The sequence below is a fragment of the Canis lupus genome, chromosome 4 (assembly GCF_003254725.2).
Source record: "Canis lupus dingo isolate Sandy chromosome 4, ASM325472v2, whole genome shotgun sequence".
Classification (NCBI taxonomy): domain Eukaryota; kingdom Metazoa; phylum Chordata; class Mammalia; order Carnivora; family Canidae; genus Canis; species Canis lupus.
Genome location: NC_064246.1, coordinates 76,256,336 through 76,278,537, shown reverse-complemented (window position 1 = coordinate 76,278,537; position 22,202 = coordinate 76,256,336). Strand labels below are relative to the sequence as shown.

Below are 22,202 nucleotides of genomic sequence, written 5' to 3'. Positions count from 1 at the left end.
CTCAGCACACAGAAGACAGGGTTAAGGGCCCAGGTACCACATCAGGGAAGAGACTGGAACTACAGTGTGTCTACTAGATGTGATCTTTGGGAGGCTAGCTTCGGTATCAGCAGCTGTGGCAGGGCAGGGACAGTGTTAGAGGGAGTGGGGCGCCCAAGCAAAGCTGAGCTGTGGGTGGACCACAAGGTGTGACAGGCTCAAACCAGGGTAGTAAGGCATGGGGAAGGCCAGGTCTCCAGCCCCCAGGAGGACAAGGGCTACGGGAAGGAGAGTATGAGCACAGGGCTGATTTCCTGAAACTGCTGACATGCAGATGTGGGCAGAAAGCTTACATTCCAGGCAGCCCAGGGGGCTCAGCAGTTTAGTGCCACCTTCAGCCCAGGGCATGATCCTGAAGACCCGGGATCGAGTCCCACATCGGACTCCCTGCATGGAGCCTGCTTCTCCCTCTGCCTGTGTTTCTGCCTTTCTCTCTCTCTCTGTGTCTGTCATGAATAAATAAATAAAATCTTAAAAAAAAAAAAAAAGTTTACATTCCAAAAAGCTCCCCATCTGAAATTGTGGATCACAGATTTAACATAGCAGCTAATTGTTTTTTTTCTCCAGTATCACTGAGTGGCCCAGAAACAGGACAAGAAAAGGCAAATGGCAGAATTGACATTTTAGTGGAAAGTGGTGGCTGGCACAAGGCGCTGAGGTCACTAGAGTTGAGACACAGAACTGAGAGCACAAGACTTAAGTGAGAAAGCAAAGAAAGGTATCTGTACACAGGAAGAAAAGGGAAGATTCAGGTAGAAGCAAAGGGACTAGGGCATAAGAGGTTGGAGGAATATAAAAATGTCACCAGAAAGTAAGATGCCAGAGTGAGATTCAAGGGATAAATTCATTTAAGTGAAGATTTTGCACACCAAAAGGCATCCAAAGATTTCATAAAACCTAGCCATTTTTAAAAACATGAAATATAACTAATGCCACACTCATAGCTAGACTCTTGAAAAAAAATTTTAAAGCTCATAATACCGCCTTAAAAAAGTAAAATATATTTACTTACCTATTTTAATTAGTGAGAAAATAACTAATTTTTCACCATAACGTGAATGTGTCAAAAAAATAGGAAAAAAATCACCAATAATATCACTACATTAATAGACTTATTGCAGTAATTTTTAACATAATCATAGTACATACAAAATTTTATACTAATTGTTTTCCAATTAACCATAAGCATTTCTAGAGCAACATTTATCCATGTTACTTTTAATAGTTGCACAATATTAAAAAAAATAGGTGCACGATATTTTATCAGGTAGATTTTCAAAGTTTTTTTTTTATCACTTGTCCCACTGCTCATCTAATTTGGGGCTACCATAAATTACACAGGGATACAAATCAGGGTGTATAATTTTACATTTCATCCCTGACCTGAGAAGTAGATAATTAACAGTGTCTGAGGTGGGAAGTTGTCCCTAAAGATTAAAAAGAGAATGGCAGGCTTATTTTCAGATGCACTATCTCACCAGGTCACTGACAAGCCAAAAGATTTACCTGGAAGAAATCTCACAAAACGTGGCATGAAATGAAATCTTGGGCAGCAGGGAGGATTGTCTTCAAACAAAGGGCCTAAAGCAAACAAGTGAAAAGGAGAAAAAATAAATAAAACAGCCTTAGAAAACAAACACTGTGCCTTAATTCCTAAGATTTATGATAACCACAAAGAAACACCACCAGAGAAGTCGGGACATAAAAAAACACCACCCCTTCTTCTCCTCAGTAGCTCAATCAATCATGAGATAACTGCCACAAACATCCAATGAAGACTGCAGTGAGAGGACTACTCAAAGTCAGAGGGGAATAAAAGCTCCAAGGATATACCCCATATAGGACATATGCAGTAAAACTATTTTTAGAAATCCAAAAATATAAAGATTTTTGTTATAGTTGAACTACTACATGATATAATATGCTTGTGTTTTCATTCTTTTCTATTTTAATCAATACCACTGGGGGGGAAAAGTAACAAATACTATTAAAAACTTGGTTTCAAAAGCCATTCATCAATACACTGTTTTAAAAATAAATAAGTCAATGTCTGCTGGAATATAAACACTCCAAAGAAATGAACAATTATCTAAGAACCAAGTTTTGAACTTATGTAACTCAAAGTGTATATGTGTGCTCTGAAGGCTGACTGAAGCTCTGTTTTAACAAACTGTCATCTTGTAAGAAGTTTATTATAGTAAGGTTCAATAGATTTAAAATATTAACTAATGAGGTTTCCCTGGTGTACATAAATCAAGATAGTAGTTACTCATAGTAACTGGTATCATCTTCTTAGGTATCAGATAACAGATAATGGTAATCTTAGGTAATAAACACTGTCAAATTGTATTAAAACTTAAAATAAGACCCATAAGGACTTATTCATGTCAAAGTATAGCAAGTGTTCCTATGAATAACATACTTTTTCCTGCGTACTTAAAATAAGGAGAATTTCAATTGTCTTCTCGCTGCTTCAAGTTTTTATATATACCACAATTATCTCCTACAAGCATTATACTTTTCTTTAAATCTTGTTATTTACCTTTAAGATTCCAGTCATACAATTCCAAAATATCTCTGAACAGGAATAACGAAAAGAGTTCAAGTCCTTTCACACAAAAATTCTGAAAAATAAACCCAAATCAAATTACTATAGTATCGTCAATGTATATAGACTGAACGTTCAACTTGTTCTAGTCAAGTGTCTTAAAAAAGTATGTATTAAAACTATACTTAAAAAAACACATAATTTCCTAAAAAGTTTAGCCACTGTCCTACAATAGCTCATTGGCTTGAGACATAAGTGAAATAGGCAATAATACCATTAGGATTCCTACAAGAATGTAAACTCAGCCCTTACAAACATACAAGTAAAATGATGTGAAATTAAAAAATTAAAATCTCAGGGTGCTTGAGTGGCTCAACCAGTTAAATATCTGCCGTCAGCTAGGTCACGATCTCAGGGTCCTGGGATCAAGCCTTATGTTGGGCTCCCTGCTCAGCAGAGTCTGTTTCTCCCTCACTCTGGCCCTCCCCCCTACTCTGTTCCGCTCTGTCTCTCCCCGCTCTCAAATGAATAAATTAAAAAAACCTTTAAAAAATAATAAAAAATTAAAATCTCATTATATTTTTCTAGGCAATTAAATCTCAGAATCTCCTGGGGATTTTTTTATTAATTCAAAGCACACATGCACGTACACACGTGTACACACACTGGCAGGTTTATCTCCCCCTCCCCACCCCTGCTCACCCCCATCCTTCAAACATACCCAGAATCACTAATAAAAAGAGGTCTTTTGCCAAAAAAGTTCAAATTCTTAATGAAGGTGAATATAGGGCTAAGAAAAACCACAAAACTTTGTACCAAAATTCCTCCTGTAAACAAGCTTAACAGATGATATGTTTACAAGTGAGACCTGTCTCATAATTCTTCCTCCTACTTGTCTTGCCTAGGATCCATAAATCACCCTGTGTGAGATCACGCCAAAAGTCATCAACTTCTACAATAGCAAATGAAGGCTTATGACCTTAAAAATCAAAAGGAAGCCCTTCTAAGTTGGAGAATGAAGGGGTGGCCCTTTCTCTTTAATTCTTTTTGAAGGACAGCTAGAATTACCAGGACTAGCTCAGAGTGAAACAGGTGCACACTAAGCACGTGTGTCATGCTCATCAATCCCCCTCAGTGCTCCACTGCCCATGACAGAGCTTCACTGTTAAACAAGGTTTGCAAGAAGAGCCAGGGGCTCAGGAAATCGACCCCGATTCCACAAATGTTAAGTGCACAAGCTTCTTTGCTGTCTAGTTGTTATTTCTTCATGTGATTTGTTGACACCACTAAATTCAAGATTGGGCAATGAATCATTCTGAGATTCACATTAATCTTGCTTTGGAATTTTAAACTTCTTGCATATATTTAGATAAATCTGCTGCTGAGCATCCGCAATGAAAAACAATTAGGAAAAATATGTAAATATATGGGGAAGAAAAATGAACCAAGCATTGATCTTGTCACTGGAGATAATGAATAAGATTATTCCAACAGCTATCAGATTTGGTTTCACTGTTCTAATTTCCCCTCGGATAACGACCAGTAACCAAAATCTGTCCCCCCATCCAAAACAAAATGGAAACAGATGTAAAAGTTACTATCAGCAGATGCAACGTGAGGAGAAATAAGGTCAAAAATAGGTCAACAGAAGTTGAAAAATGACCCAAATTTTAATCTTGCTCCTAGAGCTATATCTCACTGACCCGTTCAACAGCGAACACCATTCTTTAGGGGCATTCCTATGGCAAATAGCCAAAGCTGGCCAGGTTCAATGCTTTAAAGATATAAGTGAGGAATAAACAAAAAGAACAAACCACATCAGGCCACTGAATAATCTTTTCTCTTACCTCAGGCATCATCTCCTCGATGAAATGGATTGTGTAGTCTATGTTGAACCTAATTACTTTACACAGTGGAATCTGCAACAATAAAAATGAGAAGTTCAGTTCTGCACTACCTTCCTGCAGGCTCACAGTGCATAGGTATTTGCTATCTGACCCACAAGGTCATGAACCCAGTGAGATAGTTTCACCTGAATCCAAGCTGCCAGCAGTACTGTACATGAAGCTTTGACCACAACTGCTGGATTTTAGTGGCATGAACCCAGCTAGCCCAGCTTCTATAGGAAACTTGCATAACGTTGGTGCTTAATTAACTGTATCAGCAGTAGCAACACAAACATAAGAATTCACTAAAACCAAATATAGCACCTCTAAAATACTGATAAAATCACAATTAACGATTTCTTTTTCTCAGGTTTTTTAAATCTTTCAAAATCTTTAGCTCTTCAAGTAGATCAGGGATAACAAGATGACAACCCATCACTTATAGACTCATACGTCACTGAAATGCACGCAACTCGGGCTGCCTTTCGGCTCTGGAGCAAAAGAGACCATGGTAGTAACAATCGTAACAGTTAACACTTATCAAGCCAGGCACTGTTGTGCTGCTTCACATACTGTTGCTCATGAAACCACACCCATGAGATAGGCACAATTATTATACAGAGGAGTAAACTAAGGCAGTGTCATCAGGTATCTTGTCTAAGGTAGCCGATCTAAGAAACTCTTGGTACGGCTCTGGGCCACTAGAATATACACCTCTCATTACATATGGATACTCAAGGTTTATTTGAAAATGAAGGCAGGCACAGATGAAATAAATCTACATCTATCTTGTTTGGTCATCAGACACTAGCCTAGTGCCTACACACAGTAAGTTTTCTATAAGTGTATTTTTCAATGAAGGAAGGAATGAGAGGGAAAGTGTGAGGTTACTCAAGTGGTTTAGCTGACGAGCTGGAGAAAAAAAATAAACTTGGAAGCCTAGAGATGTATTAAGCAGGCTTTTCTGGCCAATCTGTCCATAAGATGATTTTATATAGATGTAATTGGTTTTACAAACCACAATAATCAGAAAGAAAGAAACTTTAATTCTACCAGTAAAAGAAATGGTAAAAGAAAAACAAAAATAGTCTTATAATGCCATCTACTGGAAATCCTTTTCTCAGAAATGAAGGTTAGTTCTTTGGTGATTTTTCTTTTTTTTCTTTGTCTTTTTTTTTTTTTTTTTTTTAAGGATAATGGCTAATTTGAGTGAAATTTATAATTCACTTTACTAAAAAAATCCATTTTCAACCTTGTAATGGTTTCTTTTTTTAAGATTTTATTTATTTATTCATGATAGACAGAGAGAGAGAGAGAGAGAGAGAGAGAGGCAGACACACAGGCAGAGGGAGAAGCAGGCTCCATGCTGGGAGCCCAATGCAGGACTCGATCCCGGGACTCCAGGATCATGCCCTGGGCCAAAGGCAGGTGCTGAATTGCTGAGCCACCCAGGGATCCCCGTGGTAATGGGTTTTAAACGAACTAAAGTGATACACAAAGGCCACTATTATTTTTAAGTTCTTTATTCCTATAATCATTTAAACATATTTGAGAGTCACCAATTTGTGTATTATTCATATTTTTAATACCTATCTTTTGCTAACAACCTGCATTAGGTGTGTAGTTACTCTAAAACAAGCCACAGCCCCTACCTTTTTTAAAAGGTAAGGATCTAAAGATGAAGACAGGCATGTAGATAAGTATAAATAAAATATAATGTATATAATGTATTAAGTGCAATTAAAAACAAATACGCAAACAAAAAAGTAAAAAGTACAAAAGAACCAAGTAGGAGTTAACATTTGTGTCTTTAAAGATAAGTTTCCAGGTCATCCAGAAGAATAAAGTTGGGAAAGAACGATGTTTAGGCGCTGTGGGGAGTCCAAGTCTTTTAGCTGTTCAGGAGTGAAATACATAGAAGCAAGGAGACTCTAGACAAAAAAACATATTAACCACCTTAAGGATTATGGGCTTGTCCTTAGGGTAATGAGAAGTCACCCAAATACTTTAAGTGAGAGACTATCATAGTTTACATTTTGGATGGGCTGGTATGTAAACACTATGGAAATGGATTATAGTAGAGCAAGGCAAAAGACCAGAAGACCAGAATGGAGTCTGATGAAACAGTCCAGAAGCCGAAAGACAAAGACTGGAAGCAAGAGGGCAAATTTTAAACATAGAAGATGTTACTGAAATATACAATGACCATTCTGATGTGGAAGTTGATAGAGAAGAAGAGAGAAAAGTTTCTAGCCTAATGACATTAATACAAATCACAATGTCATTAATACAAAGAAATTCATAGGATGTCCCTCAAGTACCTCAAATTCAATATACGAGGAAGAGGACAAGTTCAGTTTTGCATAGGCTGACAGTAAGGAACTTGAGGGGATATCAAGGTGGGTATGTCCAAAAGGCAATATGAAATGTGAGTGGAGCACAGAGCCATGTCATAGCTACAAACATCAACTTGGGGGGGGGGGGGGGGATCCAAAGATGCACAGAAGGAAAAACTGTAGTTGAGACTGTAATACTCAGAGCATCCAAAAGAGAAAAGGACCAGAGCCCTTGGGAAGTCAAGAGGCAGGCATGCACAAAAGCAACTCTGCTGGATGATTTAAGCAAGGACAGTCCTACCCCTGCATCATTTCAACTAAAATCCCTTCTTGGGATTCCTTCTTTGAGCTCTTCTTTTGTATATATTTTATTTTCTTTGGGGCTCTTATCCATACCACCAGAGCCCTTCTGAGATACACAAATCTGGAAAAGCAAGATCTCCATTTCTATTCAAACTTCCATCTCTAAGTGTCAAAGAGAATTTGTCATTTTTTCTACATATGGTGAGCTCAATTTATTGCAAGATCAATGGTCAATCAAATAATATAAATGCCTACCATTTCTTAAAACATGTTTGAATACCGACTGACATTAACTCTTAATTCATCCTATCATAAAGAAACAAAAAAACCCTCCCTAAACTTCTACGTTCTACCTCTACTACTTCCAGGTGTTGAATGGCTAAATCCAGGGCAGTGAGGCCACTAGAAATGGAAAGCCAACTAAGAGCAGGGGTTTTCTTGTGCTTTTGAGGAGGATAAGATATTATACAGTTATAATACATGTATCTTTATAACTTTAGTTATGTTGTCAAAGTCCTTAATAACATCAGGTATTCTAAGTCATAGTAAATGCGCTACATAAAAGGATAAAACGTTCCCAAATGCTCTATACTTAGCCAACAAAGCTTTCAATCCACTCCGATTCAAGAAGATCTTAAGAAAACTTGTTAGAACTAGATTGGCTGAGATTCTAACATTACCATCATTTGCATGCCCTTCTTGCTGCTATGCTCTCTCTAGCAAGAAAATGAATCAGATCAGTAAAGCGATTTAATAATTCTTTTTCTGGGAGGCTATTTCAAATTCAAGAGGCCTTTGATGGATCTAATCCCTATGAACTGTACAACATTCAGCTTAAAACTCGATTTATTTTATCAACATCTCTAACATAAATGATGAGGCTTATCTTCTCATTACAGAGTGAAGTTCTCAAATTTGAAGAACTTGAGTATTTATATAAAATATATGTGGAGTCAGGAATTTTCAGTCCTATCTTTCATTTTATAACAGTAACAACTGCAATTAATTGAGCATTAGCAGCCTCTCAGTGCCAAACCTTGTGCTGACAGGCTTTAATAAAGCTCAAAGCATCACTCCTCCAAAATCACATAAATATTAAGAATTGGTTAAAAAAAAAAAAAAGAATTAGAAGACACAAACCCAGGTCTGACATCTTATCCAAAAGAAGAAATGACAACATGTACGCCAAAAACCATGACACTTTTCATGTGTCTACTCATTTATTTTTTACAAAAACCAGTAAGATTGCTACAACTAATACCTCTATCTTACAGATAAGAAAATCAAGAATTATAAAGATTGAAATGTCAAATCATACAGCATGTAAGTGGAATTCACTATTGTTTATTTTTTGTTTTGTTTTAAAGATTTTATTTATTTATTCATGAGAGACACAGAGAGAGAGGCAGAGACACAGGCAGAGGAGAAGCAGGCTCCATGCAGGGAGCCCGATGCGGGACTCGATCCTGGGTCTCCAGGATCACGCCCTGGGCTGAAGGCAGGCACTCAACCGCTGAACCACTCAAGGATCCCCTCACTATTGTTTAAACCCTGGTCTCTCTAAAGCCACACTGCTTTCCTCCTTTGAGTAAGGTGATCCTAAAAGTTAAAATGAGATCTATATCACTACTAAGGAAATAAGAAGTAAGATAATTATAAAGATTTTCATGGTAACCAAATTATTTACATTTGCAAGCCCACTGGGGAAGAAAAAAATAGAGAGAGAGAAATGCATTATGTGGGAAGAGCTGGACCAGAGGACCTCCAATGGCCTTTCCCAGTCCAAGACTACAAGGTTTGGTATAACAAAGGGTTTGAATGGCTGAGACATTTAAAAAAAAAAAAAAAGCAAAGAACCATCAAAACTCAAACCTCTTAGTAGTGCCTTTTCATAAAGACTGGTAGCTACGTGTGGTGATGGATGTTACTAGACATGGTGATCATTTCATCATTTCATACTACGTACAAATGTTGAAAGATTATTACATTGTATGTACACCTGGAATTAATATGATAGTATGTGTCAATTATATCTTAAAAAAAGAATGGCCCAATATTATGCCCCTATCTACATTATGGTCCACATTGGAGGTAAATGTAATATGTATTATCAAACAATTTTATTTTTATATTTAGAATGTCATCACCTTCTAAATAAAATTCTCCAAGATAAAACATACTGTGGAATAAGGAAAATCACACTAAGCCAACAATTTGTTTTAAATTAGTATCACTAATATAGTATCACTACTATAGAATCATGTCTACTTATAAAGAAAAAAAGAATGATAGAAAGGAACAAGGTCAGGCAATAATTTTATTCCTTACTCTCCAATGACACAGAATTTCACATTTTGAGCAAACAGCACTTAAATAACTTTTTAAACTGTGGATGTAATTTCTTATAACCAATTCAGAAAGGATTAAAGAACACTGTATTTTGATGTAGATACATCACAGCTATAATTTCACAAGTTCTCAAACAGACTGAATATACTGCTTTGCTCCCTTCCTGAGCTGCCAGCAAATTCTACTCTATGTCCAACTAGAATACAGAAGTAAGACAATTCCCAAGACTGTTAGCTTTGAGACAGCACATTTTGACTCACAGATACAGAACTTCCATTGAACCAATTACCAACAAAGCAAGCTTAATATAAAATATTATATAAAAATATCACAGATCTGTATGTCAGACAAAATCTCTTAAAGAAAACATAGTCCTGGGATTCGAAAGCAGAGAAATGTAGGAAATTGATGCAGACTCCAAATGTCTTGAACACAGCTCTCTCTTTTCCTACTGCTCAGACACTAGATAATAGCTGCTCCTTAAAACTTTCCAACTTTCTTTTGAAGGACACCCAACCCAAAATAGCTTTGACACATTATTCCACAGTTTATCTTTCTTTTTCAATCTTTCACACTCTCAAAATGCTATTCTGACACATGTTTACTTACACCATTTAATGTGGACCAAACCTGTGACTCATTAGCACAGATGTCACACCCCCACCTGACACACGCTGCCTCAGACTTCCTGCAGCTCATGCAGAGGGACACAAAGTAAATGTTACTTAGAAGTCAGAAGAAAAGAAATTTATTTTGACTTCAGAAACAAAGAATGAAGGGAAAGAAGAGGGTACAGGAAAGGAGAAAGCCAGCCAATTAGCACATACTTACATTGGTCAGGGGGGCATGTGCAAACATAGAAAATCCTTCAAAGATATACTCATGATCATCATATTCTATAACAGTTGGCCTGTCAGTCTAAAAGCAAGAGAAACACAAAGAATGAATTTAATAACATGATTTGCATGTGCCAAAATCCATGAGAACACAAAGTTGCCAACGGGAGAAGTGCATGGACTCCATAGGCTCCGTGAACGTTTTTCTAAACCACCAGGGAGAATTTTATATAAAAGTTTAATTTTAGGTGGAATTCTCTGGCTTCAGTAATATTTACATATTGATACCTTCAAGAATGTTTATTATGGGTATGATAAAGGGGAAAAAGGCTATATGGCTTCATTTTCTAGGAACTTGTTTTATTTAATCCCACAACACTACCAGATCTATTCTTACTGAACTGTATTCTGAACTAATGAAAGTCCTAACAAGAACAAGATAATAGCACAGTCAACTAATAGCTTAAAGTGGAAAAAGACTCAGCATAATGACAGTCAAGACTAACAACAGCCTGAAAGGCCCTGAAAGGACTCAGGGTGCCAGAGGCTCAACCCCTCACAGCTCTTTTCCCAGGACCTCCAAGGGGAAGCCACCCACCACATATGGTAAATCAATTCCCACATAATGTCAAAAATCTTAATTATTTGAAAATTGAATTTATAATTAAAACATACAAATGTTAATCTAAGCATCCAAGATTCTCTTCCTTATGCTATTCTTATATACCATCATTTTTAATCCTAGATGCTAAATATGGAACTAATTATCAAGATAGGCAACCTAAAAAAGAGGTTTTTTTAAGATTTCATTTATTTATTTGTGAAAGAGAGTGAGCAAGAGAGAGAGTGTGTGCATGAGTGGGAGAAGGGGCAGAGGTAGAGAGAGAGAGAGAAGCTGACTCTGCTGAGCAGGGAGGCTGACTTGGGGCTCCATCCTGGGACTCCAGGATCATGACCTGAGCTGAAAGCAGATGCTTAAATCAACTGAGCCACCCAGGCACCCTGAAAAACAGTTTTGTTTGTTTGCTTTAAAGATTTTATTTATTTATTCATAAGAGACACAAAGAGAAGAGAGAGAGAGAGAAAGAGAGAGAAAGGCAGGGACACAGGCAGAAGGAGAAGCAGGCTCCATGCAGGGAGCCTGACATGGGACTTTATCCTGGGTCTCCAGGATCACGCCCTGGGATGAAGGTGGCGCTAAACTACTGAGCCACCCGGCTGCCCTGAAAAACACAGTTTTAAGCACAGGTGTTGAACATTATTCTTTTAAACATTATATATTTATGAGAACTGGAGGAGGATGCTAAAGAACACCCACATGTACATTAGTTGTTTTGCCAGTATTACTGTTACTTTGTATTTAAATAATTCTAAATAAAGCTAGTGTAAATTAAATATAATGAAAAGAACTTCTGACAAAAGGTATACCCACTTTGGAAAACATTTGGTAGTTCCTCAAAATATTAAATACAGAGTTACCATATGATCCAGCAACTCCAGGCCTAGGTTTATACCCAAGAGAAATGATAACATACATTCATATGGAAACTTCTACACAAACATTCACAGCAGCATTATTCATTATTCATAAAAGCCCCAAAGTGGAGACCACCCAAATGTTTATCAACTTAATAGATGGATAAATACAGTATTTTTATGCAAGGGAATATTAATTGGCCATGAAAAGGAATAAAGTTATATGTTCTAAGATGGATGAATCTTAAAAAACATTATGCTGAGTGAAAGAAGCTAAAAAGATCACATTTTCTATGATCCCATTCATATGAAATATCTAGAACAGGCTAATGATAGAGAAAGAAAGTATCTCAGTTGTTGAAGGCTGAGGGATACAAAAGAACTGACTGCTACTAATGAGTACAGGGTTTCTTTTGAGAATGGAAGATGACAATGTTCGAAAATTAGATTGCAGTGATGATTTCACAATTCTGTGAAAAGAATTAAATCATGAAATATATACTTTAAATGGGTGATTTTTATGGTATATGAATGCTATCTTGATAAAGTTGTTAAAATATTTAATTACTAATCATCTAAATTTGAAACAGAAATTTCTTGAGGATAGAAATAACTAGAACAATTTTGCGCTGTGAAAGATTAACAGCATGGTAGACTAGCAGACAGTTGTGCGGACTACAGTCAAACTGCCGAGGTTTAAATCCCCACTCTGCCACTTACTAGCTGAATAATCTTAAGCAAGTTACTTAACCTCATCCGTAAAACATAGATTGCTGCCTCATCTGCGTAGTGAGAAATACAGTTTGTTGTGAGAAATAAGTGAATACGTGTTCAACATTCAGAGCAGTGCCTGGTACCATAGTCAACAAATATTAGGTATTATTATTACTATCATAAATATAATAGACCTTCTTGATTGGTTGACTAGGTAATATATTAGCTAGTCAAGGATTTTTAAGAGATGTGAATGTAACTCTTCCAACTCCATAGTTCCAATGAATAGCTCTAGAAGTCATGGATGTGGCTACTATGTGATACTGAAAACAGACCTGCAAAAAGGTACAGAAAGCAGTATAGTGAGAGAAGGCAAAATAAAAGTCATTAAGATAAAAGCCAGTTTTATCAACATAAAAATAAAAATATTTTTAAAGAAAATTTAAAAACTGAATTAGTATTGAACCTATTCACATTTTTAACCTGTTTGTATATATCCAACCTATTTATATTTTAAAATAAATGAAATCTGATTTGTTAGGAACTTACCAAAAAGTTGGTAGGAGGGGAGACTGTAATTCGATAGTGGAAAAGTCTGCCAGCATTGTTGGTCATAGGACGACAGGGCTTGATGGCCTGAGGGAGAAAAATAAAAGTGAGTTTAAGAGTCAAGTAGCAAAATATTTTTATTTAAAAACAAACTGCATTTCTAAATTCGCATCTGACAAGAGAGGTTTTATGTGTGTTCCTTCACGGGTCAGTAAGAAAAGCAGTACCAGGAACTAGATGAATAAAAAAAGAACCAGCTGGTCACCAGGACTCTACCATTTCTCTCATGTGCATGTGATACAAGGGGGTCAGACAACATAAAGATCTTTCTGGATCTTAATTTCCATGACTATCTTCCTTTTATTCGTAACAAAACACAATACTTGACCTGTGGCTAAACTCCCAAATGCTTAAAAAAAAAGGGGGGGGGGGCAGCCCCGATGGCTTAGCAGTTTAGCATCGCCTTCAGCCCAGGGCATGATCCTGGAGACCTGGGATTGAGTCCCACATCGGGCTCCCTGCATGGAACCTGCTTCTCTCTCTGCCTCTCTCTCTCTCTGTCTCAAATAAATAAAATCTTTAAAAAGAGAAAGAGAGAGAAAAAAAAAAATAACCTCACAAGTGGGGCGCCTGGGTGGCTTGGTTGGTTAATAGTCTGCCTTTGGCTCAGGTCATGATCCTGGGGTCCTGAGATTGAGTCCCGCATCGGGCTCCCTGCTCAGCGGGGAGTCTGCTTCTCCGCTCACTCTGCCCCTTCCCTCCACTTGTGCTCTCTCTCTAACTTGTTCTCTCAAGTAAATAAATAATAAAACTCTTTAAAAAAATCTGAAAAGTAAAAGCAGGTTTTGATAGGGGGAACAAAAACAGTGGAAGGATCAAATAAACTGAGTAAAAATAGAAGGGACCAGAAATGAAGGACACATAAGAGGGCGCAGAATAAAATATGCGTGAAGTTTCATGATGGGAAAAAGAGGACAGAAACTGATGCTTTTTTTGCTCTTCTTCCTTGGATCACCACCAGGTTGACCGGGGCTCTGCTGGGGCTGACTCACAGCTCAACTACCTAATCCCTATGTCCAGTCTTGCTTACACACTCCTCTTCTCACAGGTGAAGATCCCTAAGAAACATCAGGCACCCAAACTTCATCTTAGCATCTGCTTCTGGAGAATCCAGTGTGTAGCTCCAGGAATGATTCAAGAAAGCAGAATGACACAGGATGTTGGAGCCAAATCACTTACCACCTGCTGGCAATGAGGACCCCCTCATGGTGGTAGGTGGAGTCCCTGGCACCAGATGGCAGACCAAGTGAAAACTTTCAAAGATGGTGAATTGGGAGGGTGTACCAGTGGAAGCAAGTGCAGTGTACCAGGTATTTAAGACTACGAGAAAATGGGCCCTATGAGGGTAACAGGATAGATGGCGACTGCTAAGCACCACTGATGATCTAGCATGCCCCTCAAACTTTAGTGTGCCTTGAAACCACTGGAGGGCTTGCTAAATCTCAGATGTTTTGCTCACCACCCCCAGGGTTTCTCATTCAGCAGATGAGGCAGGCTGAGAACCTATTCTAATGAGTTCCCAGGTGAAGCAGACACTTGGAAGAACCACTGCTCCACAGAACTGTAACAGAAGGAGAAGAAAGGCAACTGGAAGCCAGACAGACCACTGGAGGCACACAAAGAAGCTGTCCCCTGCAGCATCAATCCGAGAGTGCCAAGACCAAGCCCAGGGTCAGAGATGGGTAGATCTTAGAGACAATTAATGGCCAACCAGGGTAGATCTGTATGCCAAGGGATGGGACCTAGAAACCTGAGAGGACATACAGGTTTTTAAGCCCCTAGACTCCTTAAAACCCTCCACTTCCTCAGAGGAGGCCCAATCCTATCTATCAGGGGTGATCACTTACCTGTGTCTCAAGGCCACAGAACACTGGCAAGGCAACACTGCCTCCCCACAACCAGACTCCCCTCCTGGCCAACAGATTTATAATTAGGGTCACTTCACAGCATAACCCAGCAGGGGAGGTGCTGCCAAGAGAGATTATATCCCAAAGGAGCTGCAAGAACTGGCCAGCATGTGCCAGCAGCAGGAGTCTGCACAAGACTGGATGCTGAGAGTGCTTGACCAAAAAGGGCCAGAACATAAAAGTGGTTAGGGAAGAGTTTATTGACTAGCGAGCATTCAGGATTCAAGAACACCAGATACCACGAACTCCCTATTAAGATGTCTCCTGAAAGCATGAAAAAGCAATGGCCCACATGAGTGTAGTTAAAATACCCAAACTGCCATGACAGAGGAGGAAATAATTCAAAGAGTCAGGAAGTGAGCACATTAGAATGGATACAATATCTATGACTGAAAAATATACCAGATTATCATATCATATTCAACTGAAGGCCCAGAGGAGATGCCAAAGGCCATTTCCTAGGGGCCAAAAGAAATGTGCTGGTGAAGGGACACCAGCCTCACTAGGAAGGTCAGTGGTGGTCTCCTCTGCAGGCCAGGGCCAACCGTAAAAAAGGGGGTCAGAGAGCAGAGCTTGCTGATAGCAATGAGGATGACAGGACTCTGAAAATAAGGGAGGTAAGATGATGGGACTAACTGCTAGAAGCCAGATCTCACACTATCATTATAACCAGCAAGATCAAAGAGGCAACTATAGAGGTCTGGCCCACAAAAGTCATGGAAGTAGTTAATAGAACACAGTATCCTTAGGTAAGATAACCGAAAAGCTGACGAGTAATACTTAGTTTGTACCAACAGAAGACATTAAGAATGGTTAACCAAGGGGCTGAAGGCAGGTTAAAGTCATGATCCCTTTCCCAGTTCCAGCCCTATAGTAAAAAAGGCCCTGCAATACCATTACAAGCAAAAATAGTCTCGACAACCCTGTCCTTCCCCAAAGGGCCCTATGGCCATTTACCAAAAAAACTGTACACCGGGGAAAGGGGAACCAAAGAGTGTTTAAGGAGAATCAGATACAGGGGATCCCTGGGTGGCTCAGCAGTTTGGCGTCTGCCTTTGGCCCAAGACGCGATCCTGGAGTCCCGGGATCGAGTCCCGCATCGGGCTCCCGGCATGGAGCCTGCTTCTCCCTCTGCCTGTGTCTCTGCCTCTCTCTGTCTCTCTATCATGAATAAATAGATAAAATCTTTTAAAAAAAAAAAAAGGAGTATCAGATACAGCATCTGAATCAACACTAATACTCGGAAGAGACTGATACATCACCTCGGTACACATTAGAGTGATACAAAGCCAAGGTTTAAAAAAAAAAGGAATCTCAGTCAAGGTCTGGTTTACAGTAGGTCCACTGAGTCTACAGATCTGCTCAGCAGGCATTTCCCCTTGTCTCCAAAATGTTTCACTGAAATTGACAAAATTGGTAGGTGGCAACACCCCACACTGGGTCCTTGTTCTATGGAGTAAGAGTCATCATATGGGAAAGCTCAAGTAGAAGCCACCAAAATTACCACCATCCCTGACAGAGGCATCAAAACCAGGATCTGGGGAAATGGTATAGATTAGTGCCGTCCTTAAGGATCCAAAAGACACAGGGGTGACAGTCTTTACCTATCTTTAACTCAACAATCTGGCTTCTGGGAGGAAAAAAGAAAATCTAAAGGGATCCTATAGGATAACTACAAACTACCACAAGCTCAACCAAATAGTAGTTCTGATTGCACCAGCTGTGCCAGGTGCTACAGTTTAGAGTAATATGATTTCAGGTACAAAGTATACAGCAACTGATTTGCTAAATGTATTCTTTTCCATCCCAATCAGAATGAGGATAAGAAATGGTTCACATTCTATGCTCATTCACAGAGAAAAGACAACATCTACAGTTTTGCTGCCAGGTTGTCTTAACTCCCCCACTCACTGTCCCAACAGCCCAAGGAGCTCTTGACCTTCTGGACATACTGCAGAACATTCTAACGCTCCACTGCATCTGTGGTATTATGTTTATCAAACTAAAAGTCTTGAAAAAGCACACATGCTCCCAAGGGTGAAAAAGAAACCCTACAAAGATTCAGGGGCTTACCCCAGCCACACCATTTTTATGAGCCAGTGATCTGAGTGCCAAGACATTAGTCCACAGTAAAAGACAAATCACTGCATCTTCCACCTCCTACAATGAAGAAGAAAGCACAACACTAGGCAGGCCTCTTTGGGGGGCAGTATAGCCCCCACCTAGGAATATTGTTCCAGCTCATTAATAGAGTGTTGCACAAGGCTTCTAGCTGTCAGTATGGCTCAAGTGAGAAATCCGCTTCTGTGGTTCCAAGCTATAGTGCAAGCAGCCCTGCTGCAGAGGCCATATAATTCAGCAAATCCTACATTGCTGGTGGGAAAAGATGCAGAGGGGAGTCTGTGGCCATACTGGGAGAATTACAATGCTGGTATCTAGTGTTCTGGAGCAAAGCCATGCCATCTATAGTAAAGAATTATATGCCTCTGAAAAACAACCAGTGTGCTACTGGGCCCTGGTAGATATGGAAGGCATGGCCAAGGGACAGAAACAGGCCTAAGGCTGAACTGTCCATCATAAGCTGGGTTCTGTGGGTTTCACCCAGCTGGAAGTTTGGAAGGGACCAGCAACAATCCATCATAAGATGGAGGTTGTACATCCAGAATCAGGCACACATTGGAGCAGCAGGCACAGACAAGCTGCATGAGCAGGTGGCCCACCACTGTGGCACCAGCACCCTCCCTCAGCTGATGACCAAGGATAGAAGGATGAAAGCAGAGGGAAAAGCCCAAGCTTGGTTTGCAAATGAGTCAGTCAGGGATGGGGGAGCAAGCTGAAGATGGACTGTGCTGCAGCCTCATTCCAGGAGGAATTTGAAAGACAGCAATGAGGGAAGTCTGTCCAATGAGCAGAGTTTCAGGCAATGTACCTGGTCATCCACTTTGTGTGGAAAGAGAAGTAGCCTGAGGTTAGAATATAGATGGACTCATGGCAGAAGCAAGTGGCCATGCCAGCTGGTCAGAGGCCTAGAAGGAAAAAGATTGGAAGATCAGGGATAAGAAGGTCTTGGGGTAGGGGTGCCTGGTTGGCTCAGTCAGTGGAGCATGTGACTCTTGATCTTGAGGTTGTGGGTTTGAGCCCCATTATTGGGTGTCAGAGATTACTAAAAATGTTTTTAATTAAAAAATAAAATTTAACAAAAGGTCTTGGAGTAGACATGTGGGTGAACAAGCGGGAGTGAACGCAACAATCTCTATCACATGTGGGTGTACACTGGCGGGCACACACCACAGAAGAGGTACTAAATCTCACTGACAAAATGACTCAGCCAGTTGGGGTCAGCCAGCCTCAATCATCAGCTACTCAGAGTTGACAATCTGGGCACATGAATGAAGTGGCCACAGTAGCACAGATGGAGGCTTCACATGAGCCCAACAGCATGGATCTGACTTATCAAGGCTAAGCTGGCTAAGCCACCCGCCAATACTGAACATCTAACAGGCCATCAACAATGACCAATGATGGGCCCCCCAAAATGGCACCATTTCTTGAGGAGACCAACCTGCTACTTAGTAGTAGTTGACTACATATGCCCCATCTATCTTGAAAGGGCCACAAGTTTGCTCTCACAGGAATAAACATGTACTCTGAGTATGGGTTTGCCTCTCACCAGTCCTCAGTCAGCAAGCCATCCAGATCTTCCTTCAAGGAAGGGCCTGCTGTGTAACTATAGGGAAAGTAGACAGCCTACAGCCACCGGCTCCTTCAAGGTCAGCCTCTGCTACAGAGCCCCTTCCCCAAGACCATGTCCTTCCCAGGGCAGCCTGCTTTGGAGACAGAGGGCAAAGGAGGTGTGAAGGCTATGCCAGCCTGATACAAGATAGTTCCAATAATTCCAGCTTTATGAGACCTGTCTCGGGGACTTTTCCCTCTGCTCAATCCTGCCTCCACTCTCTTCTTGCCTAATCCCTACAAAACATGTCATACTGCAAACTCTACAGCACCTGCTTTCAGAGAGCCCCACTTGTGGCACAGGTGTGGACGCTCACAAGGTGCAGATCCTGTCACACAGTTCATTGCTACACTTGCTGACACTCAAAGCCAAAGTAAAAGTAAGGAAGTAGTTAAAAATATCCATCACTGCCTCATAGTCTTTATTCTCCTTATTGTTATGGTCTCAAACAATTTTACATAGAAATTAAGGGCTTACAAATACTATGTTTAAACAGAGGGGCAGCCCCGGTGGCTTAGCAGTTTAGCACCGCCTTCAGTCCAGGGCATGATCCTGGAGACCCGGGATTGAGTCCCACATCCGGCTCCCTGCATGGAGCCTGCTTCTCCCTCTGCCTGTGTCTCTGCCTCTCTCTCTCTCTCCCTCTCTCTGTCTCTAATAAATAAGTAAAATCTTTAATTAATAAATAAATAAGCAAACAAACAGAATGTGCTAAATCATTAAGTGATAATCTGGGACAAATAAGAATAACACACAGAGAAAAGATAGCAGGGGGGAAATGAAGGAAAATAACTGAAAGGGAGCAGTTACATATAACTCAATGATAAAAAGTATTCAACTTATCTAGTCAAATATATTTGGAGTGTCTTCGATAAACCAGGGGATGGGGTACACAGGTGAAACAATTCATGTGCCACTCACAGTTTAGTAGGGACCAGACTAACAAAGACAATAGCTTACATGCCCCAACAGAAAAAGAATATGTGTCTTACAGTATTTTAATAAAATCATTTTTCCAGGTTAATTCATAACCATTTATAATAAAGGCATGAAAAAATTACTCTATGTACAGTTTTAAGGTATTTAAAGTAACAATAAAACCCCTCAAACACACTCTGCCTACTTTAAACAGTATATCTTCCAAAACTTGTTAAAGTTTCCTTTATAACATTCCCCACCTCACCCTCAAAAACCGAAGCACTCTTCTCCAATTATCAGTAACGGAGACTATTAGGGAAGATAAAAAGACTATTTCAATGGTATTATTTCATTTATGGGGAAAGAACAGTAACAGCATCTGTCTACTTCTGGCTTCTCAGCACTTACAAATATAATAACCCAAATGAGTTACCTCTTCTCCAGGATAAATGCTGTGCCTGATTCCTGTGCGTCTTGCTTTGGCGCTGCATTTGCAGAGTGGCCCATCATTCATCTGTCAGAAACAGAATGTAATTCTTTTTTATTGGGGGGAAAATCCACACCACGCACGACGAGGCCTCAGAAACTGTGTGGGTTTTAATGTCATGAGTATGAGAGCTCTGAAGAGGCTGTCACGGTTAGAAGATTAAACGGATGTTCCAAAACCAATAAAGCTGCAGACTGTCTATATTGTCTGATAAAGGGAAACCGTATGACAACGCTGGATTCCCAAGTTATTTGTGCAGCCAAGCAGAAAATATCAATGTCGGTATACCGTTTGCCCCCGTCTTCCCTTACCACTTTCCAGTGAGTTTCTCCCATTTCTTATTTCAGAAAAAATGACTCTTTCACAAAAGAAAAGCATATTTTATACCCTGAAGGAACACAGAGAATGCTTTGAAGGTGACCCGCAGATTAAATGTTTCCAAAAGAGAAACCTAAAGGTATCTAAAGCAGAGAGGAATAAAAAAAAAAAAAAAAAAAATGTTACTAAAGCAGAGAAACTCAATGCTAATCAGGTGAGTCAATGTCTGTTTTTTCACCTGAATTTGTTTTACTGCCATGAACTCCATCCACATGATAAAATGACTGAATAATTCCTGGATGCCTCTTGGGTAGAAAGATGACTGCTAACTCAGGGTCCATATACTCAAGGAATATTTACTCTAGACAGGACAAATAACATGCAAATAACATACTTAGTAATTTAAGGAAAAAGAGTCCACGTGGCAATATAAAACCACTGGCTTTAAAGAAACAAATGTGAAGGGCAGAAGAGGACAGGAAAAGAAGGTAATAGCTACTCCACGCGAGGCACAGGCATGAGAAAAAAAGGAAAGGAAGAAAGCCTATGTTTTGCTCTAGGGACATGATACCCATCTAAACAGAACAGATCATTTATGTGAGCAAGAAGACCAAAGAAGCAGAACTGAGGTCAAAATCATAAAGGGCCTTAAAAGCCAGTTGCATGAGTTTATTCCAAACAAATGGTAGTACTGAATCAAAACACAGACTAGAGCATCAGTGTGGAGAATGGAAAAGTATAGTTCCATTTCTCACTTTCTTTGTACTAATTAAAAAATATATATATGGGGGATCCCTGGGTGGTGCAGCGGTTTAGCACCTGCCTTTGGCCCAGGGCACGATCCTGGAGACCCGGGATTGAATCCCACGTCGGGCTCCCGGTGCATGGAGCCTGCTTCTCCCTCTGCCTATGTCTCTGCCTCTCTCTCTCTCTCTGTGTGACTATCAAAAATAAATAAAATTAAAAAAATATATATATATATATATGTATGTGTTACGTAACACATAACACAACATGCTCCCTTAAAGTTCTAGGGATTTATAACTCATATCTAATAAAATGTCTCAATAAAACTTCGAAAAGAAATATTAAAAGTGAAAAACAATAACTTTCGTTATCCTTTTGGGAAATGTAAAGCTTCAGGTAGCACAAGCAAAGGGATAACACTGCTCCCTAAAAAAAAAAATAAATCACATTAAGATATTATCCAAAGTAACAGTTGGCAAACCGAGTTGTGATGGGCTTCACTTAAAAGTCACAACACACTCTCCTCAATGTTGGTCAGTGGAAAAAATCACTTCTTGCTCACTAATTTCCAGAGAAGCACACCAACATCCTACATTCCTGCCTTTTACCAGGGTCTCAGCCCCAGTGCAGGTTCACCCTTTACAAGGCACAACTGTACAGAGGATACAAACCAAATATAGTGAACAGAATGGTGAGACTACATAGAAGGCCTTTGTAAATCTCTAATAAAAATAAGAACATACAGAAACCAAGGGACAGGCTTCTTGATAGAACAATGTGTTAAAAAGACCACATACGGGGCAAAGGGAGTGACAACTAATGGACAGAGGATTGGATTTCTTTTAGGGGAAACAAAAGTGCTCTAAAATTAAATTGTGATCATGGTTGTGAAATCTTGTGACTACACTTTAAAAAAAAAAAAACTGAAATGGTGCACTTTACGTGTGTAAATTGCATATTAGGTGAATTGTAATTCACTAAAGCTGTTTAAAGAGA

At 39.6% G+C, this 22,202-nt stretch overlaps 1 protein-coding gene and 1 long non-coding RNA gene across 9 annotated transcripts in view; one reads left to right on the top strand and one right to left on the bottom strand.

Moving 5' to 3' along the window:
• The window catches only part of LOC112652851 (uncharacterized), an 84,771-nt gene extending 65,053 nt beyond the window's left edge, over positions 1-19,718 (top strand). Inside the window, exons 3-4 of the long non-coding RNA XR_003131767.3 lie at positions 14,145-14,307; positions 14,565-19,718. This is a non-coding gene — a long non-coding RNA (uncharacterized LOC112652851). The remainder of the gene's footprint in view (positions 1-14,144; positions 14,308-14,564) is intronic.
• Positions 1-22,202, bottom strand: part of DROSHA (drosha ribonuclease III) — a 121,277-nt gene that overhangs the window by 76,735 nt on the left and 22,340 nt on the right. For 7 of the 8 annotated variants that reach the window (XR_004815002.2, XM_025436477.3, XM_025436479.3 and 4 more), the window contains 6 exons: positions 20,088-20,168; positions 13,037-13,123; positions 10,293-10,379; positions 4,435-4,506; positions 2,582-2,663; positions 1,546-1,620 (listed from right to left, as the gene is read on the bottom strand). Coding sequence is in view for 7 of the 8 variants with exons in the window: in XM_025436477.3 (XP_025292262.1) it covers positions 1,546-1,620; positions 2,582-2,663; positions 4,435-4,506; positions 10,293-10,379; positions 13,037-13,123; positions 20,088-20,168 (484 nt within the window). In the remaining variant the exon portion in view is untranslated. The remainder of the gene's footprint in view (positions 1-1,545; positions 1,621-2,581; positions 2,664-4,434; positions 4,507-10,292; positions 10,380-13,036; positions 13,124-20,087; positions 20,169-22,202) is intronic. The other variant, XM_049109408.1, reaches the window with a different exon arrangement.